Source organism: Protopterus annectens, chromosome 1.part0 (genome assembly GCF_019279795.1).
Source record: "Protopterus annectens isolate FY-2018-M chromosome 1.part0, PAN1.0, whole genome shotgun sequence".
Lineage (NCBI taxonomy): Eukaryota > Metazoa > Chordata > Ceratodontiformes > Protopteridae > Protopterus > Protopterus annectens.
Window position 1 is genome coordinate 1,405,595,612 of NC_056725.1, and position 27,756 is coordinate 1,405,623,367.

The 27,756-nt window shown below is 44.3% G+C and overlaps 1 protein-coding gene across 4 annotated transcripts in view; it reads left to right on the top strand.

Moving 5' to 3' along the window:
- Positions 1-27,756, top strand: part of LOC122798404 (kunitz-type protease inhibitor 2-like) — a 986,210-nt gene that overhangs the window by 404,306 nt on the left and 554,148 nt on the right. For all 4 annotated transcript variants that reach the window (XM_044067317.1, XM_044067338.1, XM_044067331.1 and 1 more), the window contains one exon: positions 5,495-5,548. In XM_044067317.1, the coding sequence (XP_043923252.1) occupies positions 5,495-5,548 (54 nt within the window). The remainder of the gene's footprint in view (positions 1-5,494; positions 5,549-27,756) is intronic.

Below are 27,756 nucleotides of genomic sequence, written 5' to 3' on the forward strand. Positions count from 1 at the left end.
CAGGGGTTTTAGGGGGTCCCTTTTTTGGTTGGGGGCTGTGTTCTTGGCTTTGGAGAGTGTTTTTTTACCTGTGCAGCCGTGACTACAGGATTTTTGCATTTTTCCAGTTTAGAGATGGTCCCTTTAGGGGATGATAGAGGGGTAAATTAGCACTGAACCTCTCTGCCAGGATGTTGGCAATATCAGTTGGTTCTGTATATTTAGCGCCACTGTGCTGCAACTCAGAGCAGATCCAAGTGTTGCCATTGAGATCCTTGACATAGCTGTAGAATGCTTTGTGGATGTCTTTAGAATCAGTGGTGATTTTGTTTTCGTAACTAGCTTTGGAGGATTTTGAGGGATCTCAGCTTCTTACTGAGGCTAAGCACAGAGCTCCTCCAATCATGGGATTTTACTATTTTTTTTTTTTTTTTTTGCAACAGTTTCTTTCTTCTGTTGTAGAGTTTGTTTATAGTAGGGGACCACCTGATTGGCTTCCTTTTTTTGGAGGATAGCATCTCGGTTTTGTTGGGGATTGCACGATCCATGCACTCATGTAAATGCTTATAAAGTGCAATTGTATAAGATTCAGCAGTCGTACGTCTATTGTCTGTCAGCATGGGTGTTGTGAAGTTGCCACTTCTGTCTTAAGCGTGAAGTTGGCTTTGGAGAAATTTTTTACGGTGGTTTCCCTAATGGGAGGTGGGGTTGCGATGTGGATGTCTAGGGTAATTTGCTTGTGGTTGGATCTGACCAACGAGGAATTGACCTCTGGTGTGCAACACCAGTTGCCCATGTTGGTAATGACCAGGTCTAGGATATTGCTGCCCCTGGTGGAGGTGTGGATATGTTCCAAGGCATTGAAATTTATGAATTCCAGAAAACGTTGATGACAAGAGTTGGTACATGAGTAGTTTTCCCAGTTAATGGTGGGGTAGTTAAAATCGCCCATTATTAAGGTGTTAGGTTGTACCCTAATATTTTCAAGTGCATCAAGAAATGAGGAGTAGGAATCCTGGGGCATTGTGGGGGATCTGTAGCAAGCTACAATTTTGGATTGCGGTCTTGCCCAGAGTTAGTTGCACTTGGATAATCTCAGATGCATTATGCTGAGCAACTAGCCTGGGGGTCTGAATATCCTTAATGAATATGGACACGCCTCTGCCTTTAGTGCTTCGGTCCAGGTTAGGTGGACGAAAGGTGTGGTATGTATTATATACATACATACATACATACATATATATAGATATATAGATATGTATATAGATATATATATAGATATATGCAGATTTATATCTATATATCTATATATAGATATATAGATATATAGATATATGCAGATATATATCTATATATATCTATAGATATGCATACGATTGCAAGTTGAGAGCTATTAACTGCCCAAGTTATGGTGACATCCTATGGAAATGCTTCACTGAGACCAACGGTTTGTGTCAAGACCATGACTTTAAGCTTGGTGCCAAAAAATGTCATCCCATTTAGGAAAAACCCGGTTCCCATGAATTACCACATCGATGGTAGCCCACTGAACACGGACGGCATTACAAGAGATCTGGGAACACAGGTTGACAGCTCTTTTGACCAACACATTGCCACTGTGGTCAGAAATCCCTTCTGTGTGGCACATGTCATTACTAAGGGTTTTGCATCCAGGAAGAAAGAGGTTATTGTCTCCCTTTACTCTTCCCTCATTAGACCAATCATTGAGTACAATGCTCCATTTGGCATGTACCTCACTAGACACCTGCAACAACTGGAGAGGCCACAAAAGTACCTCACAAAGAGGTTTGTAGGCCTTAAACATTTGTCCTGTATGGACAGACTGATAAAAATTTCAGCTATTCTCTGTTTCATGTTGCCTACTTAGAGGGGATCTCTGCTTAACTTTCAAAGCTATGTCTGACCCAGCTCTGTTAGAAATGCTACATCTAAAGAAATCACAATCCCTCTGCACCGCACGCTCCAGAGACCTCCGTCTCATTACCGCAATCAACAGATCGTGCGGAAGGGTTAGGTTCATAACCCAGAGACTGCCCATGCTATGTAATAGACTTCCCATACATGTCCGAGCACCTCACTGGCCCTATTCAATAGAAATCTTGATGAGTGGATGGGAGTCACCCCGAGGATCACTCCAGTGGCTCTACTCTACAGAGGCACTGGGAACTAAAGTCTGGTGGCCCAATGCCAGGGTAATCCTATGGGCTAGGCTTGTAAAGACTTCAGGGCCATTAGCCCAGTACCCACCTATGAACCTATGTAGTAATTTCTACTTTAGGAAACTGCCAGGAAGGGGTGATGACTTTGCACTGCATCCTCGCCCAGTAAGCAAGAGTCTGGGCCTAGACCTACTGTCCCTATTGGTCCTCATAGCTATTTTCATTGTGCTATCTGCTCACCTGTCTGTGGGTTTTGCAATGGACTCTATGCTGTGTCTGATTCAGAACTACCTCTCTTGGTCTGTTTAGTGCCAGACTATTGTTTTTGGGTCTCAACCAGTTTACTCATGGTCCTCTTCATGCAGCTAAACTCCTGCCTCCCTTGTAGTGTGGAGAGTTTAGCCTGTATTCAAGTTGATACAGGAAGTGATACACATGTATATGGAGCTCAGAATAATGATCCTACTCCTAATCGTTGTCAAACAGCTAATTCTGTGGCTTTTAAGTAGGTTGTACCACTGATCTGTTTTGTGATATGTAAGGAAGGAGGTGCAGTATCATGTCCTGTGTAATGACGTTGATGGTAGATGTTTCTCAGTGGGTTGTCTATGAATAAGCTGAGAGATGCTTTCCTGTCCTTTCCTAGAGCTAAAGGTTCAGGGTCTGCCTCATCGTTGTTTTTCTGACCTTAGAAACTGGCGAGCTATCTCCTTTGTCATTTTGAGCAGGAAAGGGGTGAGTCATGCTGTATGCATAGGACAAGAGGATGTAGTGGTAAATCCATTCTCTCTTGTGACTTGTAAGGTTCCTGCCTACTTTCATGCTAATGTCCTTGCCTCATTCCAGTTTTCCAGTGGTCCTATAAGGGCATGGTTTTAGGCTCTAGGTCCATTAATGCTATAATAAAACCCTGTCCCCGCCAGAGATGCCACCCACATTTGAAGTGGCAACTGGCTGCACTTGAAGGCTTTCTGTTGTACATCTGATTTCCCATCAGGTTTGCTGACTGTATCAGATGACCTCTAGTCACCAAGCCTATGCCTTCAGATATGAACCGTCCCACATTTGGAGGATACACTAGCTAGTACAGCACTAGTTGGTTATCTTGATGTGTAAGGTTCCTATTTGATTTGAGCATTAGTTAGTCCACAGTCAGGGTGTTTGCAGCAGTTAGTTCTACACATCTGGATATTGTGTAGGAGGCAGGGTTGTGACCCAATACTAGTGGGTCAACCTGATCCTGAGAGGACTTTTGCATCTCTGCCTGTCTTCTTGTGAAGAACCTCTTTTTCCCATGGGACTTCTACTGTTTTTTAAGCTCATTCGTTCCCCTTTACAGGGTGTTCCCAGCACGTAAGCAGGAGTTGTCCTTGTACACCATTCTACAGGCAGTCATGGAAGTGGCTTATGTCCTTGCCAGCATTGTGGTAATTAAAAGTCCATACCGTTTCTTTGGTTGGCAGATGTACATTGCATGTCACCACAGCGGCCACTACATTTTCCCCTGCAAATGTACCCTTACGTGCAACTGCAGTTGAAGGATGCAGTGTTGGCAGCATAGTAGGCTGAGTGCACATCCCAGGGTTGCTTTGTTCACTGTGCTGGTATATGTGCTATATTTGCTGAGAGAATCTTAGTCTGGGTAGTGAAAGAATATCTCTTGTCCAAATGATGGCTGTGGTCACCTTCCCCATAACAATTTCAGCAGATGTCTAAGCCATAAATCTAACCTAGCCCTCCTGGTTTGTAGTCAGCTTTATGCCAAAATAGCTGGTCAGCATCATATTTGAGAGACATTGCCTTCTGCTGTTTTATCCTTTTTTGCTCATAGTTGCAGTTTATGAAAATCCCCTTTCCTGCTAATCAATTTCCCAAGCGTTGGATTTTGAAGCTTTGGGCAGTCGTATAAAGATGCCATCATCCTTTTAATGATAATGGGATGTTCAAGTTAAATCCACATTTCTTTTTAAGGTTTTCATAGGCTTTTTCAACTGATGTGTCTACTTCCTGTTTTCTTTGCAGACTTGGAAACTAGGAGATAAACATTCACACCCTGTTTCTGCACAGTCAGCTGAGATTTTTTTTATTTATTTATTGAAGTGCGTATGTTTAAACATCAACCAGCTAATCTCCTTTGCAGCAAGGATGGAAGACCTTGTGTTGTGAAGGAGACACTTTCATCTAGCTGGTAACTGCCCATTGTTGAATGCTATAATAAGTTCACTCTGCCAAAGGAGTGGCTTCTTCCCCATTTGCCTCAGGAACATATCCATAGCCATTTGTGCTGTGGCCAGTTGTACAGTTTTGACAAAACTTATTCCTTACTTTGTCAGGCTACGTTTAGGAAGTTGTTTTCGTAATCATTCAATTATCATTCTGTTGCATGGGATTGTGCCCAACCAAGATCAGTTGTCCAGGGTCCTTTGATAAAAACGTGCATTTTGATTACATCTGAGTCCCCGTCAGTCAGGCATGTTATTCTCCCCCACTGTGAAGGAATGACTCTTCTGCTTAGCTGCAGTTGTACTCTTAAGCTGGTTGTGTGTTTTCTTATCTCTTAATTGCTGTAAATTCAATTTGAATTTTCCCAATCTGCAGGAAGTTGCTTAGTGTTGGCACAAGAGTAAACTGTTGTGGTTTGGAATGTGTAAGCTTAAACAGCCAGCATGTTGCATAATGGGGTGCATCAGTGCATGTCGGTAGACCTTTCCGTATGTGGAATTTTATGGAATGGTGTTCCAAATTTTGATTGGTACAGAAGAATTACCTGAATGAGGGCTCTTTAAGGAAAGTACTTTATAGATCAACAGAACAAGTAAGAGCAGTTTCCTGTACTTGAATTTTTGTGTGTATTTATTAAAATTTTTCTGACAAAATACTTGTTTAAAATTGCAAACCTTTTGTTAAACTACATTCTTTAGTGTGTTCTTACAAATTGTTTGCAATATAATCATAATTCAGTGTTTCTGAAGTGTTGCAGGTTGTATCCATCAGCCTTTTTACAGGAAACCAGGACCCAAAGTCAAGAATCCCATTATGATGGTTATTCATCATGCATTTTTCTGAAGAATTAAATGTATCCGAATGTAAATTGAGTATTTAATGTTTTAATTTTGGCAGAAAATGCAGATTAGGGGAAGGAAAAAAGACTGGGTATTTTCCAAGTCTGTAGGAAGGAGTGCAGTAAATGAGCTATGAGGTTTGGAGTAACTGAATAATTTGCACACTGCATTTTAGGTTATGCAGAGAAGATATTGCTGACAGTGCTAAGATTTTAATTTTTGTTGTACATTTCATAATCGAATTAAAGTTTAACTAGTTCACTCTTGTTTCAGCACTTTCTCCTGAGCCCCTTAAAAATGCGGAAGGTGACCAGTTTGACTACCAAGGTATGTTACATTTTTCCTTTTCACACTAAGTATGGCTTGCTGTACTTGTCTTATAGAAATTTTAATGGAAAACTGTACCCTGGAACTCAAATTTATTTACGTTTTTACCTTTGTTTTCTAAACCATGTTAATGCAGCAGACTCACCAAATGCTTATTTTACATTTTTTTTTTTTTTTGACAGTGGCCATTATGAGGCTTTAGCTCACTGTTTGGAGGATGTTCTTCCCACTCAGTGTTGCAGTACTAATCCTTGGGTCTTACTGTCATGCAGAAGCCAGTGACTGTCCCGATTTTTCCAGAGTTTTAGCATCTTCCCAAGCCAGCAGGTGGTCAATGACCAATGCCCAGATGTCAGGGTATAAGAAGGGTGTCCATGTTCCATCTTCAGTTTTTTTTTTTTTTTTTTTTTTTTAGCCATACACTCCAATGCACTTTACATGTTTCAGCAGTCCATCTTTTGACTCATGTTGAGATCCTCTATCCTGTTGGGGAAATGTTATGTTATTGTTTAACTCATTCACTCCGGAGCAGCTCAGAAAATACTGCCTGCTTACTTCCATAGTAGGAACAACAGTGCAGCCTGAACTCATTTTCAGAAAATCCATTTGTCATACCATACAGAAAACAAATGTTCATAACTCTTTAACCATAAGAGCTAGACTAAAGAGTCAGACACTGACCTTTCCAACAGTGTAAATGTTGATAAGTGTGTATCAAAGTCATTATTAAATATTTGCCAAGGAATGCTGATATTGTGCATATTTTTGTATGAATGTCAACTTTAAAATGATACCTTAACCATTACTGTCTAATGCTCTTTTACGGAGATAGTCACAGAAATATGATTGTTATATTTATCGTAATCGGTAAATAAAGCATAATATCTCATCAACTGTAACATCAGACTACATGTCAATGTACAAGTTGTGTGGCTCTCTGTCCGCTTCAAAATGATGCATCATTTTTGTCGTCGCCATGCTCCCTTGCAAAGATATGGGCACAATAATGAGAAATATTGCAAATGTATAATTTTCATAATCCTACAAGACTAAACAAACGGATATCTGTACATGTGTACAGCATACAGCCACAGTTCTTTTACCATGTTGAAACTATTAATACTGTCTTCAAAATGAGGTATTACTTAGCACATTGACATGCTCCTTTGCAAAGTTATTTACCAAAATATGAAAACAAATCATAATTTGCATAACTTTAGTTTTAAAAACCTGTGATGTACATGTGTACAGCATACACAGTTCTTTTATCGTGTTGTAAGGGCTAAGACCCTCTTCAAAATGAGATCACTTGGCACAATTACATGCTTACTCCCTAGCAAAGTTGTTTACCAAAATATGAAAAAAAATCATAAGTTCCATAACCTAAGGCCTAAAACTGATATATTTGTACATGTGTACAGCCCACAGGCACAGTTCTTTCATCACGTTGTGAGGACTAAACCGTCTTCAAATGAGGTGTTACTTAGCATGTTGACATGTTCCCTAGCAGAGGTACAATTACAATTATTTTACTGTGTTCTAAGTAGTGAAAAAGGTTGTCATGAAATGTAAGACTTTCACTTGCCATACTGCTCCTCCTTGGCTGTGGTAGTTTTCCATCTTTTGTCACTAGGTGCATGTTGCTAGTATGTCATGCACTGCTGCCATCACATCATTGTGCAGATCACTCAAGAACTGTTCAATGCCATCTTCATTTAGGTGAAAAGGTGAGCATCTTCTTCAGTGATGCTGTTATGACTGATTCTGCAACCATGTGAGCTTGTGTGCTGCCCATTGGCTGTTTGCATGTCTCCATTTCTGGCGAGGAATTGTCAGACCGCTCAAAATGACAATGTGGCTGCCACGACTGCATATGTTCAAAAAGTCTCCTTTATTTCAAACCTCAGCTGTCCAAGTGGATGAGTGATGACATTTTTCCCTCCAAGGTGCAAGACTAGAATCTCCGGGTAGATGGAACACTTCTCTTCCAACGACCGCAGGAGTCCACCCCAATGCACACCTATTCTTGCAGTCCAGTGTACCTTCACGCTAGATGTGGGGAAGCTCAAGTTGTAGTATTCGTTATTTCTGGAGGCATGTCTGGCAGTCGAGTGAATGTAGGAATGGTCATGCACCCACTCTGTCACTTGCGATTTCCCTGCTCTTGAAGCCATGTCACTGTTACAAGGTAGAAGTACCTGCACAGGGAAGAAATGCAAGTCGGTTACTGCTGATGTTTGAGGGATTTATTGCATTACTACAAGACTGGGGATGGATTGCTTTCCACTTGAAATTGCACCTTAAAAACACAACAGTATACAACATTCTGATGTTATATGCCTGCATAGAGGCACTGGAAAAGCAACACACCAGAAAACTATATAGTGATTGTGTGATACAGAAAATTACTACATGTTATGATGATCAATTGCAGTAGTTCACAAAAATGTAAGAATATAAACACGATGGAGACTTTACTGTGCATCAAACAAATTGTAAAAATGGCAGAACGTGGTGGGGGGAGTGGCTTGAAATGACTGCATGTAGACAAAAACCCAATCTGGCTTGTGCATTCATCAATGTGATAACTACTTCTGCTTATGTGAATAACTGTATCGGCTGCTGAGTTTAACTTGGAAAGTGATAATGACTCTGCTATTTTGTAACTTCACTTATTGTTAATGTGACAGTGACCTGCATTTCATTACTGCAAAGTTATGCATGCTCAGACACAGGTGATAATTGCTGCACATAACCTGTTGAGTAGGCATTCATTATTACCTTGTGCAGCTGTTCGGTAACGAGACCCGAGTAATTCGGTAAAAATAGTATAACACTTCTATATTACTGATCCCTTCCTCCCACCTAAATTCCACATATGACTGACAAAGCCAGGAATATTGCCCAAAATATATGGTAGCTCCACGTTTGTAGTAGTCTGCAAGTAATAACCTTCTCATTCAGGCAATTACTGAGTCTAATCAGAAAGAATTACAAGCAGAAGTGTGTAACCTATCTATCTGGTTGATCAGTGTAAGAATTGGTCCAAAAAGTAGTAATTCATGTTCTCACCTAACCATCTCTCTGGTTACAATAAGACACAGAAGTGAAAAAGGCAGAAATATTGACAAAATATCAGGTTGAGCAATGCCAACAATCTGCAATAAAATATATTTAACTAAGTCTCTCATACCACCCAGACATTATTCAGTAGAAAGAAAGACTAAATCAGAATATGCATTCAGAATGTTTGGATTTATTTATCAGCACTGTTCCTATTATCCACCATTCCAGCATTTCAACATAATCAGGGACACTTTTTTAAAATATTTGTAGTTAACTTGACATATTGGAGTAAGATAATGCGACTTACTAGACACTTTCTGAAGTAAAAAGTCTATAACCATAATTATAATACTGTTCTTTAAGGGTAACCTTTTCTCCAGAAGTCATCTGTTTTAGGAGGGATAAAGGACAGAGCTAAAATTTGCTTGAAAATAGGGACGTTTCTGAAAATCGTGGACTCTTTAGAGGTACGGCTGTACGAACAGTGCTGTGTTTTAAGACAAAAACAACTATGACAACTATTTATGCAAACATACCCTGGTTAACTACAAAAAACTGGTTAACCACAAAAATAGTAAAAGCCTCCGAGCATACTCTTTGGCTGCAGAAAAGCTCAAAAGGGCTTTGTGTCCAAACCTGTCTCTTTAGTCAGCTCTGCTTGAGCTAAATGCAGTTTGGCTGCGAGGAAGGTGTTAGGATGTTCCCCTGAAGCTGTGGAAGCTGTCGTAGCCTATGCAGGGTATAACCCATATAGCTAAGACTACTGCAGCATTGATTTAGTATGATGAAACATCAGTGTGTGTACCAGTTTGCCGACTTCCTCCAATGACCCCTTCAGTAATATGTCCAAGTATGCACAAGAACCAACGTGAAACATTTCCTCAGACAACCCGAATGGAGAGGATTACATCCAGTGACTATGCTGTAAAGACGAGGCACAATGTTAAGTTGTCAATCTCGCCTTCATTCTTGCTGGATGGGTTCGGAGCCGAACCTCTGCTCCGACTCGGCCAATACTAAAGCTCGAGAGTGAATTCCACCGGCTCGAGGCTCCCCTATATCCCACAATGCTATGCGGTAACTACTCAGATCTCGTTTGCCACTTAGCTGACAAGGTGCTTCTTCTACCGGCTCTGGCAGGTTAGTAAGTTTTCTAATTAGAAACTTCTATTTCAACCCCTAATTTTTTTCCTTTTACCATAGTTTTATTTGTAGTATTTCAGTAGTTTAAATCAGGTCCCCCTCTAGTGTCTAAAATCCCTTTTTATTCCCTTCTTAACTTTTAGGCCTTTGGCCCTCTCCTTCCCCTAGTCCTTCAGTGTGACTGAATTTTTATTTTTTGCTCAAGGGTGTGTTTGTGTGTTGTGCTTGTGTTTTTACACTAATTTACGATGTCTAAAGACTCCAAGGTCTCAGGCTTCAAGAAGTGTGATTCGTGCTGTCAGAAAATGTCTGACAGACTGTCACACTTCTTGTGTATATTGCCTGGGACCTTTGCACCTGCAGGACTCCTGTGCTGTATGCCATGCATTCAGCCCTAGAGTCCTGCAGGAACGCAAAAATTGATTTTGCGTGGCTCGTTAAAGCTTGAAGGCCCCCCAACTCAGTCTGTGTTGGGGAAGCCTTCTAAGACTTCCAGACCGTCGGCTCCAGTTTCTGAGCCGTCCCCTGGAAGCATTAGATCGGTTTCGACATCGGCTGCGGCTGGAGCCGATGTTTCCAAGTCTCATACTATCGTCTCGGCTCCGGCTGGAGCCGAGGTTGACAAGACTCAGTCGGCTCAGATAGGCTTATCAGAGCCACCTGCTAAGAAGAGGTCTAGGTCCCCTTCCATCGGCTCCATACATTCGGCGCCGGGATCTCCTCTTCTATCATAACGGAGCCATAGGTCTCACTCCTCTTGGTCCTCCAGGCTGTCCAACCATGATTTACAAAGGGTGGTGAGTAGACGTCTCAAGTCCGAGGCACTGGCCCAAATGCTGCATAGCCCTACTCAACAGTCAGCGGCTATTTCCATCCCTGATTTTATTCCTCCTCAGACTCCATTGAGTTCGGAGCCGGGGCTCATTGGAGCCGTGGCTGTCTGTGCTTCGGAGCCGATACCTTCCCTTTCGGCTCTGCTCAGATTTCCTCATTGGAGGGATCTCGGTGCCGGGCTTCCCTCATCGGCTCCGAGGGGGCGAGTGGCATCAGACCCTTGTCCGACCCCGTTCTCCCTCTCGGTGCGTCGGCGCTGGTAAGTTCGGCTCCGACATCGGCCTCTGAGCCGTCCCTGTTGGTGCTGGGGGGGGTCCTTGTCTCCTCGGAGCGGGGACCTCCGGCCTTGCATGATAGGGATGCCTTCGAGGTCATACGGAGCGTGCTAGACCCAGTGTCTGTCCCACAGTCTGCTCCGTCAGCTCCTCCCTCTTCAGTGCCTGTGGTGATTTCTACCCATCCCTTGTATCCGACCGCAGAGAGCCAGCTCCTCAGGTTTCCCCATTGGGAATTTCCTCCTCTTCAGAGGCCTCTCCTGATCCGGTAGAACACCCTCTGAAGAGACAGTGCAAGAGGAAGCACATAGACTCCCCTGAGTCCATCACCTCTGACACTGACTTGGAGGAATCTGAAGGTTCCCCTCGATCCCCCTCTGAGGATGTTTCCTTTGCTGACATCCTTGAAATCCTGAAACAGAGGGGGAGCTGGCCCGCCCTTAACCCTTCAGAGGACAAGTCAGTTTACCTTGAGGCGTTTGGCTCTCGCCCTTCCACCCCTTATGGAAGTGGTGGCAAGGAAGGCTTGGACGGCCCCTGATTCAGTGGAACCTACCCCAAGGAGGCTGTCAAAATTTATTATTTCTATCAAAAGGTGTCTCTGTTGATGCCATGGTGGTGGCCGCAGCCACTAAGGAGTTAGCCGATCCTTCGGTACCTGTCCATCCTCCTAATAAGGAGTCTAGGACCATGGACAGGTACGGTAAGCAGATGTTTTCCTCAGCGACCTTCTCAATGCGGTCGCTGAACTATTTGTGTCACTTCACCCGTCTCCAGAGAGATTTGCTCAAAGATGTGGGTGAGGCTATACAGGATCCAACAGCTGAGGGGTTCCAAGACAAATGAACTCCCAGTTAGCAACCCTGAATTCGATTGTTAACTCCTCCATGCGGCTTCTCATACGCTGCTGATGGGGGCGAGTAGGTCCGCAGGCACAGGTGTAGCTTTACGACGTCATGCCTGGATGCGGCTTTGCAATTTTGCGGACCCTTCCAAGGCGTCCTTCACCAATTCCCCCTTTGATGGCTCAACATTGTTTGGTCCTCAGGTGAAGGATACATTGACTAGGTGCGAGGTGGAAGGTAAGACTCTCTCTGCCGTGGGAGTCTTCTACCCCTTCTAGACCTTATCCAAAAGGTCAGAGGGGAAGAAAAATGTGGTTCCGCAAGCCTCAGGGAGTCTCATCTGACGCACAAGGTCGATTCCCCTCTAGAGGCAGAGGAGGTCCGCAAAACCAGGGTAGCAGAGAAACTTTCTCTGATAAACCCTTTCAGCATCCCTGAGGAGCTGCCCGGCTGTCCACCTTCGGAGGCAGTCGGGGGAAAATTATCACTGTACCCAAAAGCATGGCTTTCCCTCACCCAAGACAAATGGGTACAGTCAATCATATCCGAGGATTACAAAATTCCCTTTATTCACACCCCTTCCCATCCCAAAGGATCCCTTCCAGACCTTCCACCCAGTCTAAGGGAACAAGCAGCACTAGAAATATCAAAGCTGCTATCAAAAAGAGCTACCAATCAGTCCCAGCAGACCAGCAAGGATCCGGAATCTACTCCAAATTCTTTTTGGTACCAAAAAAACAGGGGACTGGAGACCTATACTGGATCTCAGCAAGTTAAACAATTGTATCAAAAAAACAAAATTCCGGATGGTCGCACTACAGTCCATTCTACCCTTCTTGGGACAGGACAATTGGATGTGCTCGATAGACCTTCAAGATGCGTACTACTACATCAAAATGCACAGACGCTCCAGGAGGTTTCTCCGCTTCAGGCTGGGAGCCAGTCACTACCAGTTCAGAGCCCTGCCCTTTGGTCTCACTACAGCCCCCCCGAGTGTTTACCAAATGCACGGCATTGGTCGCGGCTCACTTGAGACGTCAAGGATTCCAGGTGTTTCCATATTTAGACGACTGGCTCCTTACTGCCACCACCAGACATCAACTGCTTCTAGCCAGAGACTTCACCATCCAGACTTGCCAAGCTCTAGGCATTTCAATAAATTTCGAAAAATCTGCCTTGTCGCCTTGTCAATCTATTACCTTTATAGGCGCCACCTTAGACACACTCTATCTTTCCACCAGACTTACAGAGCAAAGAGCGTTAGATATCCGCAAACAAGTTTACCTTCTACTACAATGCAACAAGAGCAAAGCCAGGGTAGTCTTGAAGGTATTAGGACTCATGGCAGCTACTATCACCCTTCTCCCCTTAGCTCGTTTCCACATGAGGATCCTCCAATGGATGCTGTTTACTCAGTGGTCCTTCCAACGGCTCCCGATGTCTCTCACATCATATTAATAACTCAATCATGCAAGAATCCCCTGTCTTGGTGGATCACATCACCTCAAGTTCTCCAAGGCAGACCTTTCGTTCCTCCCCCCCCCCCAGTCGCCACGGTGACAACGGACACCTCCCTGATCGGGGGGGGGCATTATCAGGGCAGGACAGGACAGTCCAGGGCACGTGGAAACCTTTTCGAGTGCCACTTGCACATAAATGTCTTAGAGATGAGAGCAGTGCTTTTAGCATTGCAAGCCCTTCAGCACTCTCTTCCCACGGGGGACTATTGCAATTCAGACTGACAACATGTCTGTAATGTGGTACATCAACAAACAGGGCGGAACCAGATCCTACCCCTTGTGTCGAGAGGCACACAGACTTTGGCAGTGGGCGATTTCTTCTCTGCATTTTCTGATAGCAACGCACATTCCCGGGAAGTCCAACGTGATTGCGGACAAGTTGAGCAGGGCCATTCTGATGCCCCATGAGTGATCTCTGAAGAAATCAGTGCTGGAAGAAGTCTTCCAAAGATGGGGCCAGCCTTGCTGCGATCTTTTTGCTACTCCCCAAAACAGCAAGTGTCACGACTTCTTCACTCTCTTCACGTTACCAGGCCATCCCACCAGAGACGCTCTAGTCCACGATTGGCCCCGGGGACTTCTGTATGCTTTTCCCCCTTTTCCACTGATATCTCAATTAATTCAGAAAGCTATCCCCTTGAGAGTTACAATGATCCTCATTGCCCCTTACTGGCCTCGACAGATAGGGTTTCCATTCCTCCATCATTACCTATTGGAGCAGCCTTGGCATCTGGACCCGGTGCCAGATCTGTTGACCCACCAGTCGGGCAAGCTGCATCACTCCCTTCATTCTCTCAACCTCACAGCGTGGTTTCTCCAATTCCTACCCTAGCCAGGCTTCCCTCAATCTCTCATTCGGTCCGGAACATCCTGATAGCCTCTCACAAATCTTCTACCAGGAAGATTTATAATAGTAAATGGAAACGTTTTTCCTTCTGGGCAGCATCAAAGAATATAGACCCCTTCGCTGCACCTATCCAGTCTATCCTAGGCTTTCTGGCAGAGCTCTTCCATTTATGCTCTTCTTCATCTGCCATTAGAGTACAACTAGCTGCTATATCTAATTTTCATGTAGGAGTGTCAGACTCCAGTATCATGTCCCATAAGCTCTGCAAAGCCTTTTTAAGAGGTATTTTTCTGCTCAAGCCCCCAATCAAAGATCCCCCACCTCAATGGGACTTGAATTTGGTTCTGGCATCCTTGATCCTCCCCCCCCTTCGAACCAGCGGTTTCATGCCCTCTTAAGCTGCTCTCATGGAAAACACTTTTTCTAGTAGCCATAACTTCAGCTAGAAGGGTATCTGAACTTCATGCTCTGTGCAGTCGTCCTCCTTACTTAGTTTTCCACAAAGATAGGGTGTCCCTCCGGACTAATCCGTCCTTCCTGCCTAAAGTTTCCTCCGAGACAAATCTGAACCAAACGATTGATCTCCCAGTATTTTTCACTGACTATTCCAACAGGTCGGAACAAAAGTTACATTTTCTAGATGTTCACCGCCAACTTAGATATTATTTAGACAGAACTAAACAGTTCAGGAAATCTGATCAACTTTTCCTGTCTTATGCGGAAGGGAAATTGAGCCTTCCAGTTACTAAGGTGTCCCTCTCAAGATGGCTTACCTCTATAATTACCTTCATCTATGAAATCAGACATCAAAAACTGCCTTCAAGAACTAGAGCTCATTCAACTAGGGCATTAGCTACATTTGTAGCTTTTCAGGACAGGCTGCCTATAGATTCCATTTGTGCAGCAGCCACTTGGGCTTCTCCTCATACCTTCATTTTACATTACAAATTGGATATGGCCTCCAGAAACCGTGCCAGCTTTGGTTCCACTGTTCTCAAGAGTCTGTTCCGATAGGCCGCCCGGAATAAGGTTCTAGGGACGCGGTCCCATCCAGCAAGAATGAAGGCGAGATTGACAACTTAACATTAAGAAGTTATGTACCTACCATAACGTTCCATGTTAGTTGTCTTCTCGCTTCTTCTTGCTCCACCTCCTTCCCCCCAGCCTGGACAGACCGATAGGAAATTTTGGGATCTTCCTTTGGAGTTTCCTTCCCACATGTTGTACCACCTCTATTCCCCCTTTCATGTTTGTGTAGCTTACATTCAGGTTTATATAGAGGTGGGTTCTTTTTTCTCCATACTATGGAGACCAGAACTGCTTGGTTTAGCTATCAAACGAGATCGGAGTAGTTACCACCTAGCATTGTGGGATATAGGGGAGCCTCGAGCTGGTGGAATTAGCTCTCGAGCTTTAGTATTGGCTGAGTCAGAGCCGAGGTTTGGCTCCGAACCCATCCAGCAAGAAAGAAGGCGAGAAGAAGACAACTAACATGGAACGTTATGGTAGGTACATAATTTCTTATTTCCCTATATATATAAATATTTGGTTCTTATACAAATAAATATTTGGCACAAATTGAATCCACAGATATTGCTGTTCAGTTTAGATATGCAAACTACTGCCCGATTTGTATCTTTCTTAAAAGTAATTAAAAGCCATGTATGTACCTTACAAATATGACTACTTGTTCAGTCATAAATAACTGGCCATACACAAATTAATTCTCAATGCCTGCCATAACTAATATTGGCATAAACCAGAGAATAGGAAGCCCCCGTAACTGTCCCACCTGTTTGTACGAAACATTTGTCTCCATGTACAAACGCATCATGAGTTAACACAAATGCAGCAGTGAAAGAACAAGGGATAAAAAAGGATCTTCCCCAAAATAATGTGCTACCACAAGTCATTTGTCTGAGTGAGACCCTCTTGGAGGATGTCCACATCACTAGGGGAATTGATGACAGCACCCAGCTTGCAGTTGTCTGCGAACTTGGTCAGCCATAGCCCACTGGTTTTGGCCTGCACCTCAGAAAAGTACATCCCAAATAACAGATCATGTTAATTAGTGCTCAGAAAAAAATGCTTCTTGAAGCAGTCGCTCCTAAAAATAACCATGTTCTCAAGCATTTTCCTACCACTGTCCATCTATAATGGTAAGCCAGCCACAGACAGCTGAGAAACACCACTGTATGTAATGAATCTTCATGGTGGAATAGCTGCATGCAGAGGAGTAGTTAGGCCTTTCGGAGCAGAGCGAGACACTCATTTGGCACCCCACCAGCACCAGAAGGCCACACCCCCATCAAAATCTTGCTCTCCACAACCCACCCTAAGCAAATATACACAAGAATACTAACTTCATGAAACAGCAAAACAAAATTAGACATTTTAGTGCAAATTTACGTCTGTATTAAGTAGAAAAGCAGATAAGTACTTCTCCATTTACATTATGCTATAATGTTAAGTTGTCAATCTCGCCTTCATTCTTGCTTGATGGGTTCGGAGCCGATCCTCGGCTCCGACTCGGCACTTGCTAAGCTCGAGAGTCACTTTTACCAGCTCGAGGCAGCCCCATATCCCATGATGCAAGGCGGTAAGTACCCAGATCTCGTTTGCCGCTTCGCTGATGAGGTCCTCCTTTTACCAGCTCCTGGTAAGTGATTTACACACTACTTTGCCCCTTTTTTCACTTTAAAATCATTTTTAAAGTTAAAATTAGTAGTTTTAGACTAGTTTTAGTCCTTTCCTGACTAAATTTCCCTCTCTGCTAAAACTTTAGTCAGGCCTTCTCCCATCCCATCCCCCCTCTTGTTAGGGTGTGTGTGTGTGTTTGTGAGACAATACTTTTTCCCTTTTGGGATTGTAAAATTTTCTTGGACAAGTGTTGTGTGTGTGTGTTTTACAACATGTCTAAGGAAAGGGTCTCAGGCTTTAAGAAGTGTGACTCGTGCTGTCAGAAAATGTCTCTAACAGACTGTCACACTTCTTGCCTTTACAGCCTGGGACCTCTCCACCTGCAGGACTCCTGTGCAATTTGTCATTCTTTTAGCCAGAGAGTCCTGCAGGAAAGGAGAAATAAGCTTATTTTGAGGGGCCTTCTTAAGCCGGAAGGCTCTCCGGCTAAGTCGGCTCCATCTAAGACTTCTAAGTCTTCCAAGGCCCAGGCTTCTGTGTCCAAGCCTGCGGCCTCGGCTCCGACTCTTTCAGAGTCTAGATCGGCTCCGGCTGGAGCCGATTCTGGTTTGTACAAACCTTCTGCACCAATGGCTATCTGTGCCGATTCTGGTTCGACCACTTCGGTGTCGGCTCCGATCGGTTCCGATCACCATGTGGCTCAGGCTTCGGTGTCGGCGCCGATCGGCTCCGACACCCTTATGTTTATGGCTGTATTGGCTCCGGCCGGAGCCGATGCATCAAAACCTTCTGTCGGTGCCGAGAAGTTGTTGGCTCCGACAGCTTCCAAGGTTTCTTCGGCTCCGATGGTTCCTTCGAGGAAGAGGTCTAGGTCCCCTTCCTTGGAGCCGATACTCTCGGCTCTGGCTTCTCCTCTCCTCTCGGAACAGAGCAATCGGAGCCGATCATCCAGGTCATCCAGGCTTTCTGACCATGATTTAGAGAGAGTGGTCAGTAGATTATTAAAATCACAGGCACTGGCCCAAATGCTACATAGTCCGTCTCAACAGACTACTATTAGTCCACACCCCATTGCAGTTCCTCCTTCGACTCTACCACAGAGTTTGGAGTTGGAGTCTTCGGGAATGGTTTCTGCTACGGCTGAGGGACAGATACCCCCTTCTGCTCCTTCAGCCTCTACTCATCTCCTCTTCGAGACCTTCCTTAGAGGGATTCGGTGGTCGGGCTTCCCTGGTCTCCTCCGAGGGGGTGAGTGGCATCGGACCCTTGTCCAACCCCACTCTTCCCCTTGGAGCCTCTTCCTTGGTGAGTTCGGCTCCGACATCTGCCTCGGAGCCTTCCCTTTCGGTGGGTCCAGGAGTTCCTGGTTCTTCGGAACGGGTTATCTTGGACCTCCCTGGGAGGGGAGCCTTCGAGGTGATGAAGAGTGTGCTGGCCACTGGACTCAGCCAGCAGTCTGTTCCCTTAGCTCCTCCCTCTATGGTGCCTGTTGACATCTCTGCCACTTCTCTTGCTCCCGGACCCAGAGATCCTCCGCCTCAGGTTTCCCCACTGGGAAGAACCCCCTCTTCCGAGGATTCTCCTGATCTCTCAGAGGATCCTCCGCGTAAGAGGACCTGTAAGAGGAAACACGTAGACTCCCCCGAGTCTATCACTTCAGATACTGACTTAGATGAGTCAGAGGGATACCCAAGATCCCCCTCTGAGGATGTCTCCTTTTCAGACATCCTAGAACTCCTTAGACAGAGTGGAAACTGGCCCACCAATAATCCCTCTGAGGATGAGTCAGTATACCTGGAGGCGTTTGGATCTCGGCCCTCCACCTCCTGGGTGTCTCCGCCTTTCGACCCCCTTATGCAGGTTATTGCTCGAAAGGCGTGGACTGCTCCTGACTCTGTAGAGCCAGTCCCTAGGAGGCCTTCTAAATTTATCACTGCTCCGTCGGACAAGCAATTCCTCACAAAAGGTGTCCCTGCTGATGCCATGGTGGTGGCGGCTGCCACTAAGAAGGAACTTGCAGATCCTTCCGTACCTGTCCATCCTCCTAATAAGGACTCTAGGACCATGGATAGATATGGTAAGCGGATGTTCTCTTCAGCGACCTTTGCTATGCATTCGCTGAACTACCTATGTCACTTCACCAGACTCCAGAGGAATATCCTTAAGGAGCTAGGTGAAGTAGTACAGGATCCTACAGCTGCAGGGGCTCAAGAAAAAATTGCTTCGCAGCTAGGAACCCTTAACTCTATTGCTAACTCCTCCATGCGACTGATATCATATGCTGCTGATGGAGCGAGTAGGGCCGCAGGTACAGGTGTGGCTCTTAGACGCCAAGCCTGGATGCGGCTCTGTAATTTTGCAGATCCCTTTAAGGCGTCCTTCACAAACTCTCCCTTTGATGGGTCAGCTTTGTTTGGCCCTCAAGTGAAGGAAACGTTGACCAGGTGTGAGCAGGACGGCAAGACTTTCTGCCGTAGGGGTCCGTTTTTCCACCCCTTCTAGACCTTACCCCAAAGGACAGAAGGGTGGCAAATCCCAAGGAGTCACGCCGGATTCACGTGGTCAGTTTACCCCTAGAGGCAGAGGGGGTAACAATAACAGACGCCGCTCTAGAGGCAGAGGGGGTCCACAAAACCAGGGAAGCAGAGAGCCTCTCTCTGACAAGTCCTTTCAGCATCCCTGAGGTGTTGCCCGGCTGTCCATCCTTGGAGGCAGTCGGGGGAAGACTATCGCTGTACCCAGAAGCCTGGCGTTCCCTCACTCAAGACAGATGGGTACAGTCGATCATATCCGAGGGTTACAGAATTCCTTTCTAGGAAAGTCCTTTCTATCACTCAAATTCCCTTCCAGATGTACCACCCGGTCTAAGGGAAATTGCAGAGTTAGAAGTCTTAAAACTACTGCAAAAAAGAGCCATTCAGCCAGTTACAACAGATCATTCAGAGCCCGGAATCTACTCAAGGTTCTTTTTGGTTCCCAAAAAGACGGGAGACTGGAGACCAATATTGGATCTCAGCAGACTCAACAAGTCTGTGAGGAAGACAAGATTCCGAATGGTCACTCTTCAGTCAATTCTGCCCTTCTTACAGAAGGACAACTGGATGTGCTCAATAATTCTGCCCTTCTTACAGAAGGACAACTGGATGTGCTCAATAGATCTTCAGGATGCGTACTATCACATAAAAATCCACAGACGCTCCAGGAGATTTCTCCGCTTTCGGCTGGGGTCCAGTCATTTCCAGTTCAGAGCCCTGCCCTTTGGTCTCACTACAGCCCCCAGAGTGTTCACCAAATGTATGACAGTGGTCACGGCTCACCTGAGACGTCAAGGATTCCAGGTGTTTCTGTATCTCGACGACTGGCTCCTGTCAGCCACCACCAGGCATCAGCTTGTTCAAGTCAGGGATTACACAATAAATCTTTGTTCTCAATTGGGCATCTCGATCAACTCCGAAAAATCATCCTTATTGCCCTGCCAGTCTATTACTTTCATAGGCACAAACTTAAACACTGTTCGGATGTCAGCTACCCTTACAGATCATAGAATCTCAGACATTCAAAGTCATGTCAGGATCATTCTAGCCAACAAGAAGGTACAGGCCAGAATGGTTCTAAAGGTGTTAGGCCTCATGGCTGCGGCCATTACCCTTCTTCCCCTGGCTCGCTTCTATATGCGCCTTCTTCAATGGATGTTGTTCACACAGTGGTCTTACCAACAACTTCCAATGTGTCACCAAATACTGGTGACACAGATTTGCAAGAATCGTCTTGCTTGGTGGATCGCTTCTCCCCAGATTCAGCAAGGCAGACTTTGTACCCCCATCTCTGGTAGCCACTGTCACTACGGATGCCTCCCTGATCGGGTGGGGGGGTCATTATCAGGGCAGGATGGTTCATGGGACGTGGCAACCTTTCGAATACCACCTGCACATAAATGTCCTAGAGATGAGAGCGGTGCTTTTAACGTTGCAAGCCCTCAACGACTTTCTTCCTGTAGGGACAATTGCAGTCCACACAGACAACATGTCTGTAGTTTGGTATATCAACAAACAGGGCGGAACCAAGTCCTACCCCTTGTGTCGAGAAGCGCTCAGACTTTGGCAATGGGCGATCTCCTCTCATCGGTTTCTGGTAGCAACGCATATCCCTGGGAAAACCAACATTTTAGCGGACAGATTGAGCAGAGCTATTCTCATGCCTCACGAGTGGTCTCTCAAACAATCTATAGTGGAAGAGATTTTTCTAGAATGGGGTCCCATGTTGCGATCTTTTTGCTACTCCCCAAAACAGCAAATGCCCAGACTTCTTCTCTCTTCCCACTGCCAGGCCATCCCCCCAGAGACGCTCTGACCCAGGATTGGCCCCAGGGACTTCTTTATGCCTTTCCTCCATTTCCTCTGATCCCTCAAGTTATCCAGAAAGCAACCGCTTTGAGAGCCAAATTGATTCTCATTGCTCCTTATTGGCCTCGACAAATTTGGTTTCCGTTCCTTCATCGTCACCTTTTGGTGCAGCCGTGGCATCTGGACCCACTGCCAGATCTTCTGATTCACCAATCCGGTCAGCTGCACCGGTCTATCCCTTCTCTCAACCTCACAGCATGGTTGCTCCACTTCCTTCCTTAGCCAGGCTTCCTATGATCTCTAACCCTGTTAGAGACATCATAGTAGCTTCCTTAAAATCCTCTACCAGGAGGATTTATACTAGCAAATGGAAACGTTTTTCTTATTGGGCTAAAGCCAAGAATATTGATCCCTTCACTGCTCCAGTTCAAGCAGTTTTGGATTTCTTAGCAGAGATTTTTCACACTGTCTCCTCTTCTTCCACAGTCAAAGTTCAGTTGGCTGCTATCTCGAACTTTCATGTCGGGTTCGCAGATCACAACATTATGTCCCACAGGCTTTGTAGAGCCTTCTTGAAAGGAATTTTCCTCCTGAAGCCTCCAGTCAGGAGTCCTCCTCCTCAATGGGACCTAAATTTAGTGCTGACATCCTTGATTCTTCCCCCCTTCGAGCCAGCTGTTTCTTGTTCCCTGAAATTTCTTTCATGGAAAACTTTATTCCTGGTTGCTATTACATCAGCTAGGAAGGGTGTCTGAACTTCATGCTTTCGCCCCCCCTATTTGGTCTTCCACAAAGACAGAGTATCATTGAGAACTAATCCGACCTTTTTGCCTAAGGTTGCTTCAAAGACTAATTTGAATCAAGCCATTGATCTCCCTGTATTTTTTCCAAACTATTCAAACAGATCGGAACAAAAATTACATTATCTTGATGTCCACCGCCAACTCAGATATTATTTGGACAGAACAAAACAATCCAGGAAATCCGATCAACTCTTTGTTTCCTATGCTGATAACAAGAAAGGCCTTCCTGTCTCAAGTGACCTTGTCTAGATGGCTTTCTTCTGTCATCTCTGAAATTTATCGGCTCAGGGGAAAACAGCTGTGCTCAAAACCAAAAGCACATTCAACCAGAAGCTTAGCTACTTCTACAGCCTTTCAAGCTAGACTTCCTTTAGATACTATTTGTGCAGCAGCCACTTGGGCCACTCCTCATACATTTGTTTCCCATTACAAATTGGACTTGGCCTCCAGGGACAGAGCCAGTTTTGGCTCTACAGTTCTCAAGAGTCTGTTCCATTGAGCCACCCAGGATAGAGGTGCTAGGACGGTCCCATCAAGCAAGAATGAAGGCGAGATTGACAACTTAACATTGAGAAGTTATGTACCTACCATAACGTTCCATGTTAGTTGTCTTCTCGCCTTCTTTCTTGACCCTCCCTCCTTCCCCAGGCCTGGACAGACCTTTCTACAAGGAGTTATACTTGAAGACCATACAGAGCTGGTCCTTCTACCATCCTGCAGGTTTTTTCTCTCCTTTCTTCCTTTGGGAAGTTATTATGCTAGGTGCTATTGCCCTTTTTGTCATCAAACGAGATCTGGGTACTTACCGCCTTGCATCATGGGATATGGGGCTGCCTCGAGCTGGTAAAAGTGACTCTCGAGCTTAGCAAGTGCCGAGTCGGAGCCGAGGATCGGCTCCGAACCCATCAAGCAAGAAAGAAGGCGAGAGAAGACAACTAACATGGAACGTTATGGTAGGTACATAACTTCTCATTTTACCCCACGAGTCGTACCCAGATGGCCACTCATGAGTGCCTTTTAGTGTAGTACATCACAGACCCACATTTCTTTTTTATTCATTTTGCTACCGTGCCTGCTGCCAATAAAGTCTCTCCAACACTTGAGGGCTTGTCATCCAGGCAGCCATAGGAGACGACTGTGCCCACATCACAGTAATGAGTGTTAAGACCCAGCCCCTCTTCTTGGGTGATGTTTGTGTGAACCACATAATCACAGGGACCACTATAACTCTTGATGCACATTTATACTTCTGTGAACCTGCTAAGAAAGGCTAGCACATTTCCTTCTTGGCGAGTCAAATGCACCTCTAAAGACTGCACCAAAAGTCACCATCCTTCCCCACTAATGCTAGCTTCGTCATGTACTCTAGACTGCTAACAGGGATCAAATGAGTCAGAGTCAAGGCTTCATTCTTATGTAGCAGAGCTGGCATGGTCCCCATATAACAAACAAATGCAGACATGAGTTGCTTTTGCTAGCACTGCTGTAGTATGGCAAGCCACAATACTGTCCTTTCCCAAGACTCTGTACCACATCAAGGTAGCCAGTCACACAGATGTCCACTCATGCAATAAAACTATACCAAGTAAAGATGCACATTATTCAGATATTAACAAGTACTAGTAAACACCACAGACCTCCGGCACCCAACTTAATGCAGCCCTAAATTGCACTTTATTCTGTGCAATAGGAAGTCTGTTGTGATTTTGTTCGCATTTGCTTTTCTCTCCACTTCGTGTGTTGTCATAATACCAAAGCTCTTAAATGATGCTTCATGGAGTATCACCCATGATTTTATACACAGCAGCACAGTGTTCTAGATAAATAAATAAATAAATAAAAAATCACGCCATGTCACTATAAATGAAAATGTTTATATTGTGGCTCTAAATACATTCATGTGCTGATTAACAAATTTAATGTAGTTAATTAGCAAAAGTAAAGTAGGAATGCATGTCTTTGGAAGGGCAGTAATGTGGAAAGTTGGAGATTACCATAAAAACTATCACCAAAAGAAACACTGTATATTGTTTAATATTATTGTTTGTATGGACTTTGTATATAGTTTGTTTTGATGGTTGAATTTTGTTTTGTATTTTTTTCTTTTCTTTATGTGAACTTAAAATGTAGTAAGTTAGATAAACAGTGTTCAATGAGACAGTGTGTGACACTTTATGCAGGTAGTGTTCCTGACTTATACATTTAGAAGGTTCCTGTAATAGGATTTGTATTGACCTGCATTTTCTTAAGGATACAAAGTCTGAAACTCAAGTACATGTCATTATTTAGTGACTTCAGTCCTCAAATTGTCAGAAAATGAAAAAAAAATTGAGGAATACACCAAATATAAGAGGCACAATCTGGATATTCTGTGAAAATCTGGCCAGTTGAGAGCCATGGGGTGAGTGCAAATATAAGAGAATGAATTAACATCTTTCTGACATCGGCAAAACACCTTTTTTCTGTAAGTAGTAGTACATGAAAGAGCTCCATATACTACAAAGAACTGTGAACGGTTCTCCAATCATAACCCTTAATTATGTGTTCTTGATATAGATGACAGGTGAAATTCTTGACATTCATGTTTTAAACATAGTAATCAAGTTATGGTTATGACTGCTAGTTTGGGCAGTTAAAAGTTGCTGGCATCAGCAAATCCATTGTAGTAATAAATTAAGGTTACACTTGCAGAATAAAAAAACTTTTCTTTGTCATTTGGTATAAATGTAAGAAGAAATCAAATGAAAATGGAGAAACCACTGGTAAGCCATGAATAAATCTTAGATTTAGCTGTAAGCACACAACTGAAAGTTTACAGCTGTTACAGTAAAGATGGCTATAGGAGGGCAGTGTGGGATAATCCATTATCAGTGGGGGAAAAAAGTACAGTACAGGGAACTAATGCTGATAGACACAAAAGGTACAATACAATGTAAACACAATATAACTAATAATCTGGAAATTCAATCTGCCCAATATAGCCAGATAAACCAGTTACAACAGTGCTCTGCACACTGCTAACACCTAAGTGTGCAAAAAATAATGATAAAATAAGGCTCACCAGCAGTGCAGTTAAGGAATCTGAAGTCTATCAAATAGTTGCGTTTAGACAGCGACGCGCACAAAAAATTACAAACTACAGCTGACTAAAGTCAGTCGGACAGCAAATAAGATCTTTCTTTTGCACTCACAGCTGTTAAGCCGTAGCAGACTAAAGTTCTGCAAGTATATGTTTATGTAATATGAGCACATTTTCAAGTTTCAAAACCAAGCAGGTTAGAAGTCTGACAGCTGGACATATGATAATTACTTTTTATTGCCTTAGTCCAGACTCAAAATAATGCCCTTGTCTACCGCACAATCTTGTATAATTTGAGAGTGCAGCTGCAACAATTTAGTCATTTTTGACATTGCACCTATGCGCATCCATGCCTATGTGCGTGGATTGAAGTTATGAGGTACTTCTGTAAACAAGCTCTTATTTAAAGGAGCCATCACAGAATTTTGGTACCCTGTTATTTTAAAACTAATTTGTTCAGGAAATACTGGACAGTTGACTGGTATGCATCCAACAGAGAACTGCAAAACGGAAAAAAAAAAACCCACCTGGTAAGCTATAGGCTCATAGGTAGGTACTAAGCTATTGGCCCAAAGGCCTATATAAGCCTAGCCAAAAGGTACCCTGACTTTTGCCATCCAAGAAAATTATTTTCCTGTGCCACTGTCGAGCAGAGCCACAGAAGTGATCCCCGGGGTGAATTTCCTATCTCCCATCCAATCATAAAGATTTTTCTTGGAGTGCAAATGAGGAGCTTTGCTTGATATAGATAGGTAGTTTGTTCCAGAGTATGGGAAGTCTTTGGGACAGGAATCTATCCCTCCAGCATGTTCTGTTTATTGTGATAACACGGTTTAGGTCCTTAGAGCGAGTAGCTCGGAGGGATTGGGATTTCTAAGTGGAGCATGTCCAAAAGCTCTGAGTTTGACATAGCTTTGTATGTTAGGCAGAGATCACCTCTGAGTAGGCGATATGCGACTGAGTAAAGCTGCAGTTTTTTGAGACTGTCTGCGTAGGGCATTTGTTTGATGCTGGTAATCCTCTTTGTGAGGTATTTCTGCAGCCTTTCCAGTTGTAGATGTCTTGTGAGGTGCATACCAAAAGGGGCATTGTACTCTATAATGGGCGTAATGAGTGACAGTATAGGGGAACAATGACCTCTTTTTTTTTTTTTTTTTTTTTTTTCCTGGGTGAGAAACCTTTTGTGATGTGCCATGTAGAAGGATTTCCTGACTACTGTGGCAATCTCATTTATCAAAGGAGAGGCTACTGTCCACCTGTGTCCCAAGGTCTCATCACACTTTTGGTGTTAAGTAGACTACCGCCTATTTGGTAGTTCATGGGTACAGAGTTTTAGTTTTTTCCAAAAGGGATGACAATGCACTTTTTGGCATTGAGTTTGAGGACATGGCTTTGACACCAGGCATCTGTCTCAGTGAGGCCCTTTTGTAGGATGTCCACATCTTTTGGAGTTTTGATTATGGCTCCTAGTTTGCAGTCATCTGCGAACTTTGTTAGCCAAAAACCTTCTGTGTCAGCCTGAACTTCAGAGAAGTAGATGCCAAATAGGAGAGGAAACAGGACTGAACCCTGTGGTACTCCACTTGTTACTGGTCTGAAGTTGGATTTGGAGTCTGCTACTTTTACAGTGTGGGTTCTGTCAGTGAGCCAGTTGGCAACCCATCTTGAGACATAGGGATTTATACCTAGTTTAGTGAGTTTAGCTATAATTCCAGAGTGGGGAATGGTGTCAAGCCTTGGCGAGATCTAGATAGGCTGTGTGAACCATCTTACCCTCATCTAGGGCTTTTGTGACCACTTCAAAGAAGTCTATCAGGTTTAGGAGACATGATCTGCCTTTTACAAACCCAAACTGGGTGGGGTCCTGAGTTTGGAGATTACCAGTGTCATTGTTTAAGTTCCATGATACGTTCCATAGCCTTGCAGACCAGGCTCGTCTGGCTAATGGGGTGGTAGTTTCTGGGGTCCGTGGTGGCTCCCCCTTTGTGGAGTGGGATAACAGTCGCTGTGCGCCATTCAGTGGGCACATAGCCTGAGGTGAGGCTATGATTGAACATGGTACTTAGGTGGGGTACCAGTTCGTTCTGTAGTTCATGTAGAGCGCAGCCTGGGATATTGTCGGGTCCCATGGATGCTGTGTTCTTGGCTTTGGACAGTTTTTTTTTTTTTTACCTGTGTAGCTGTGATTACAGGAAGTTTGCATTCTTCTGGTATAGAAGTGGGCCCTTTAGGGGATGAGAGGGGGGTAAAGGTAGCACTGAACCCATCTACCAGGATGCTGGCAATATCTGTTGGTTCTGTATATTTAGTGCCATTATGCTGTAACTCGGAGCAGATCAGAGTGTTGCCATTGAGATTCTTGACATAGCTATAGAATGCTTTGTGCTTTTCTTTAGTCAGTGGCGATTTTGTTTTCATAACTAGCTTTGGAGGATTTTGAGGGATCTCAGCTTCTTACTGAGGCTGACCAGGGAGTTCCTCCAATCATGGAATTTTTTTTTTTTTTTTTTTTTTTTTTTTTGCAACAGTTTCTTTCTTCTGTTGTGGAGTTCGTTTATGGCAGGGGACCACCAGATTGGCTTCCTTTTTTTTGGAGGATAGCATCTTGGTTCTGTTAGGGAATGCACAATCCATGCACTCGTGTAAGTGCTTATAAAATGCATTTGTGTAGGATTCAGCCGTCATACATCTATTGTCCGTCAGCATGGGTGTTGTGAAGTTTGCCACTTCTATCTTAAGAAGCGTGAAGTTGGCTTTGGAGAAATTTTTTACTGTGGTTTCCCTAATGGGGGTGGGGGTGGGGGAGGGATGTG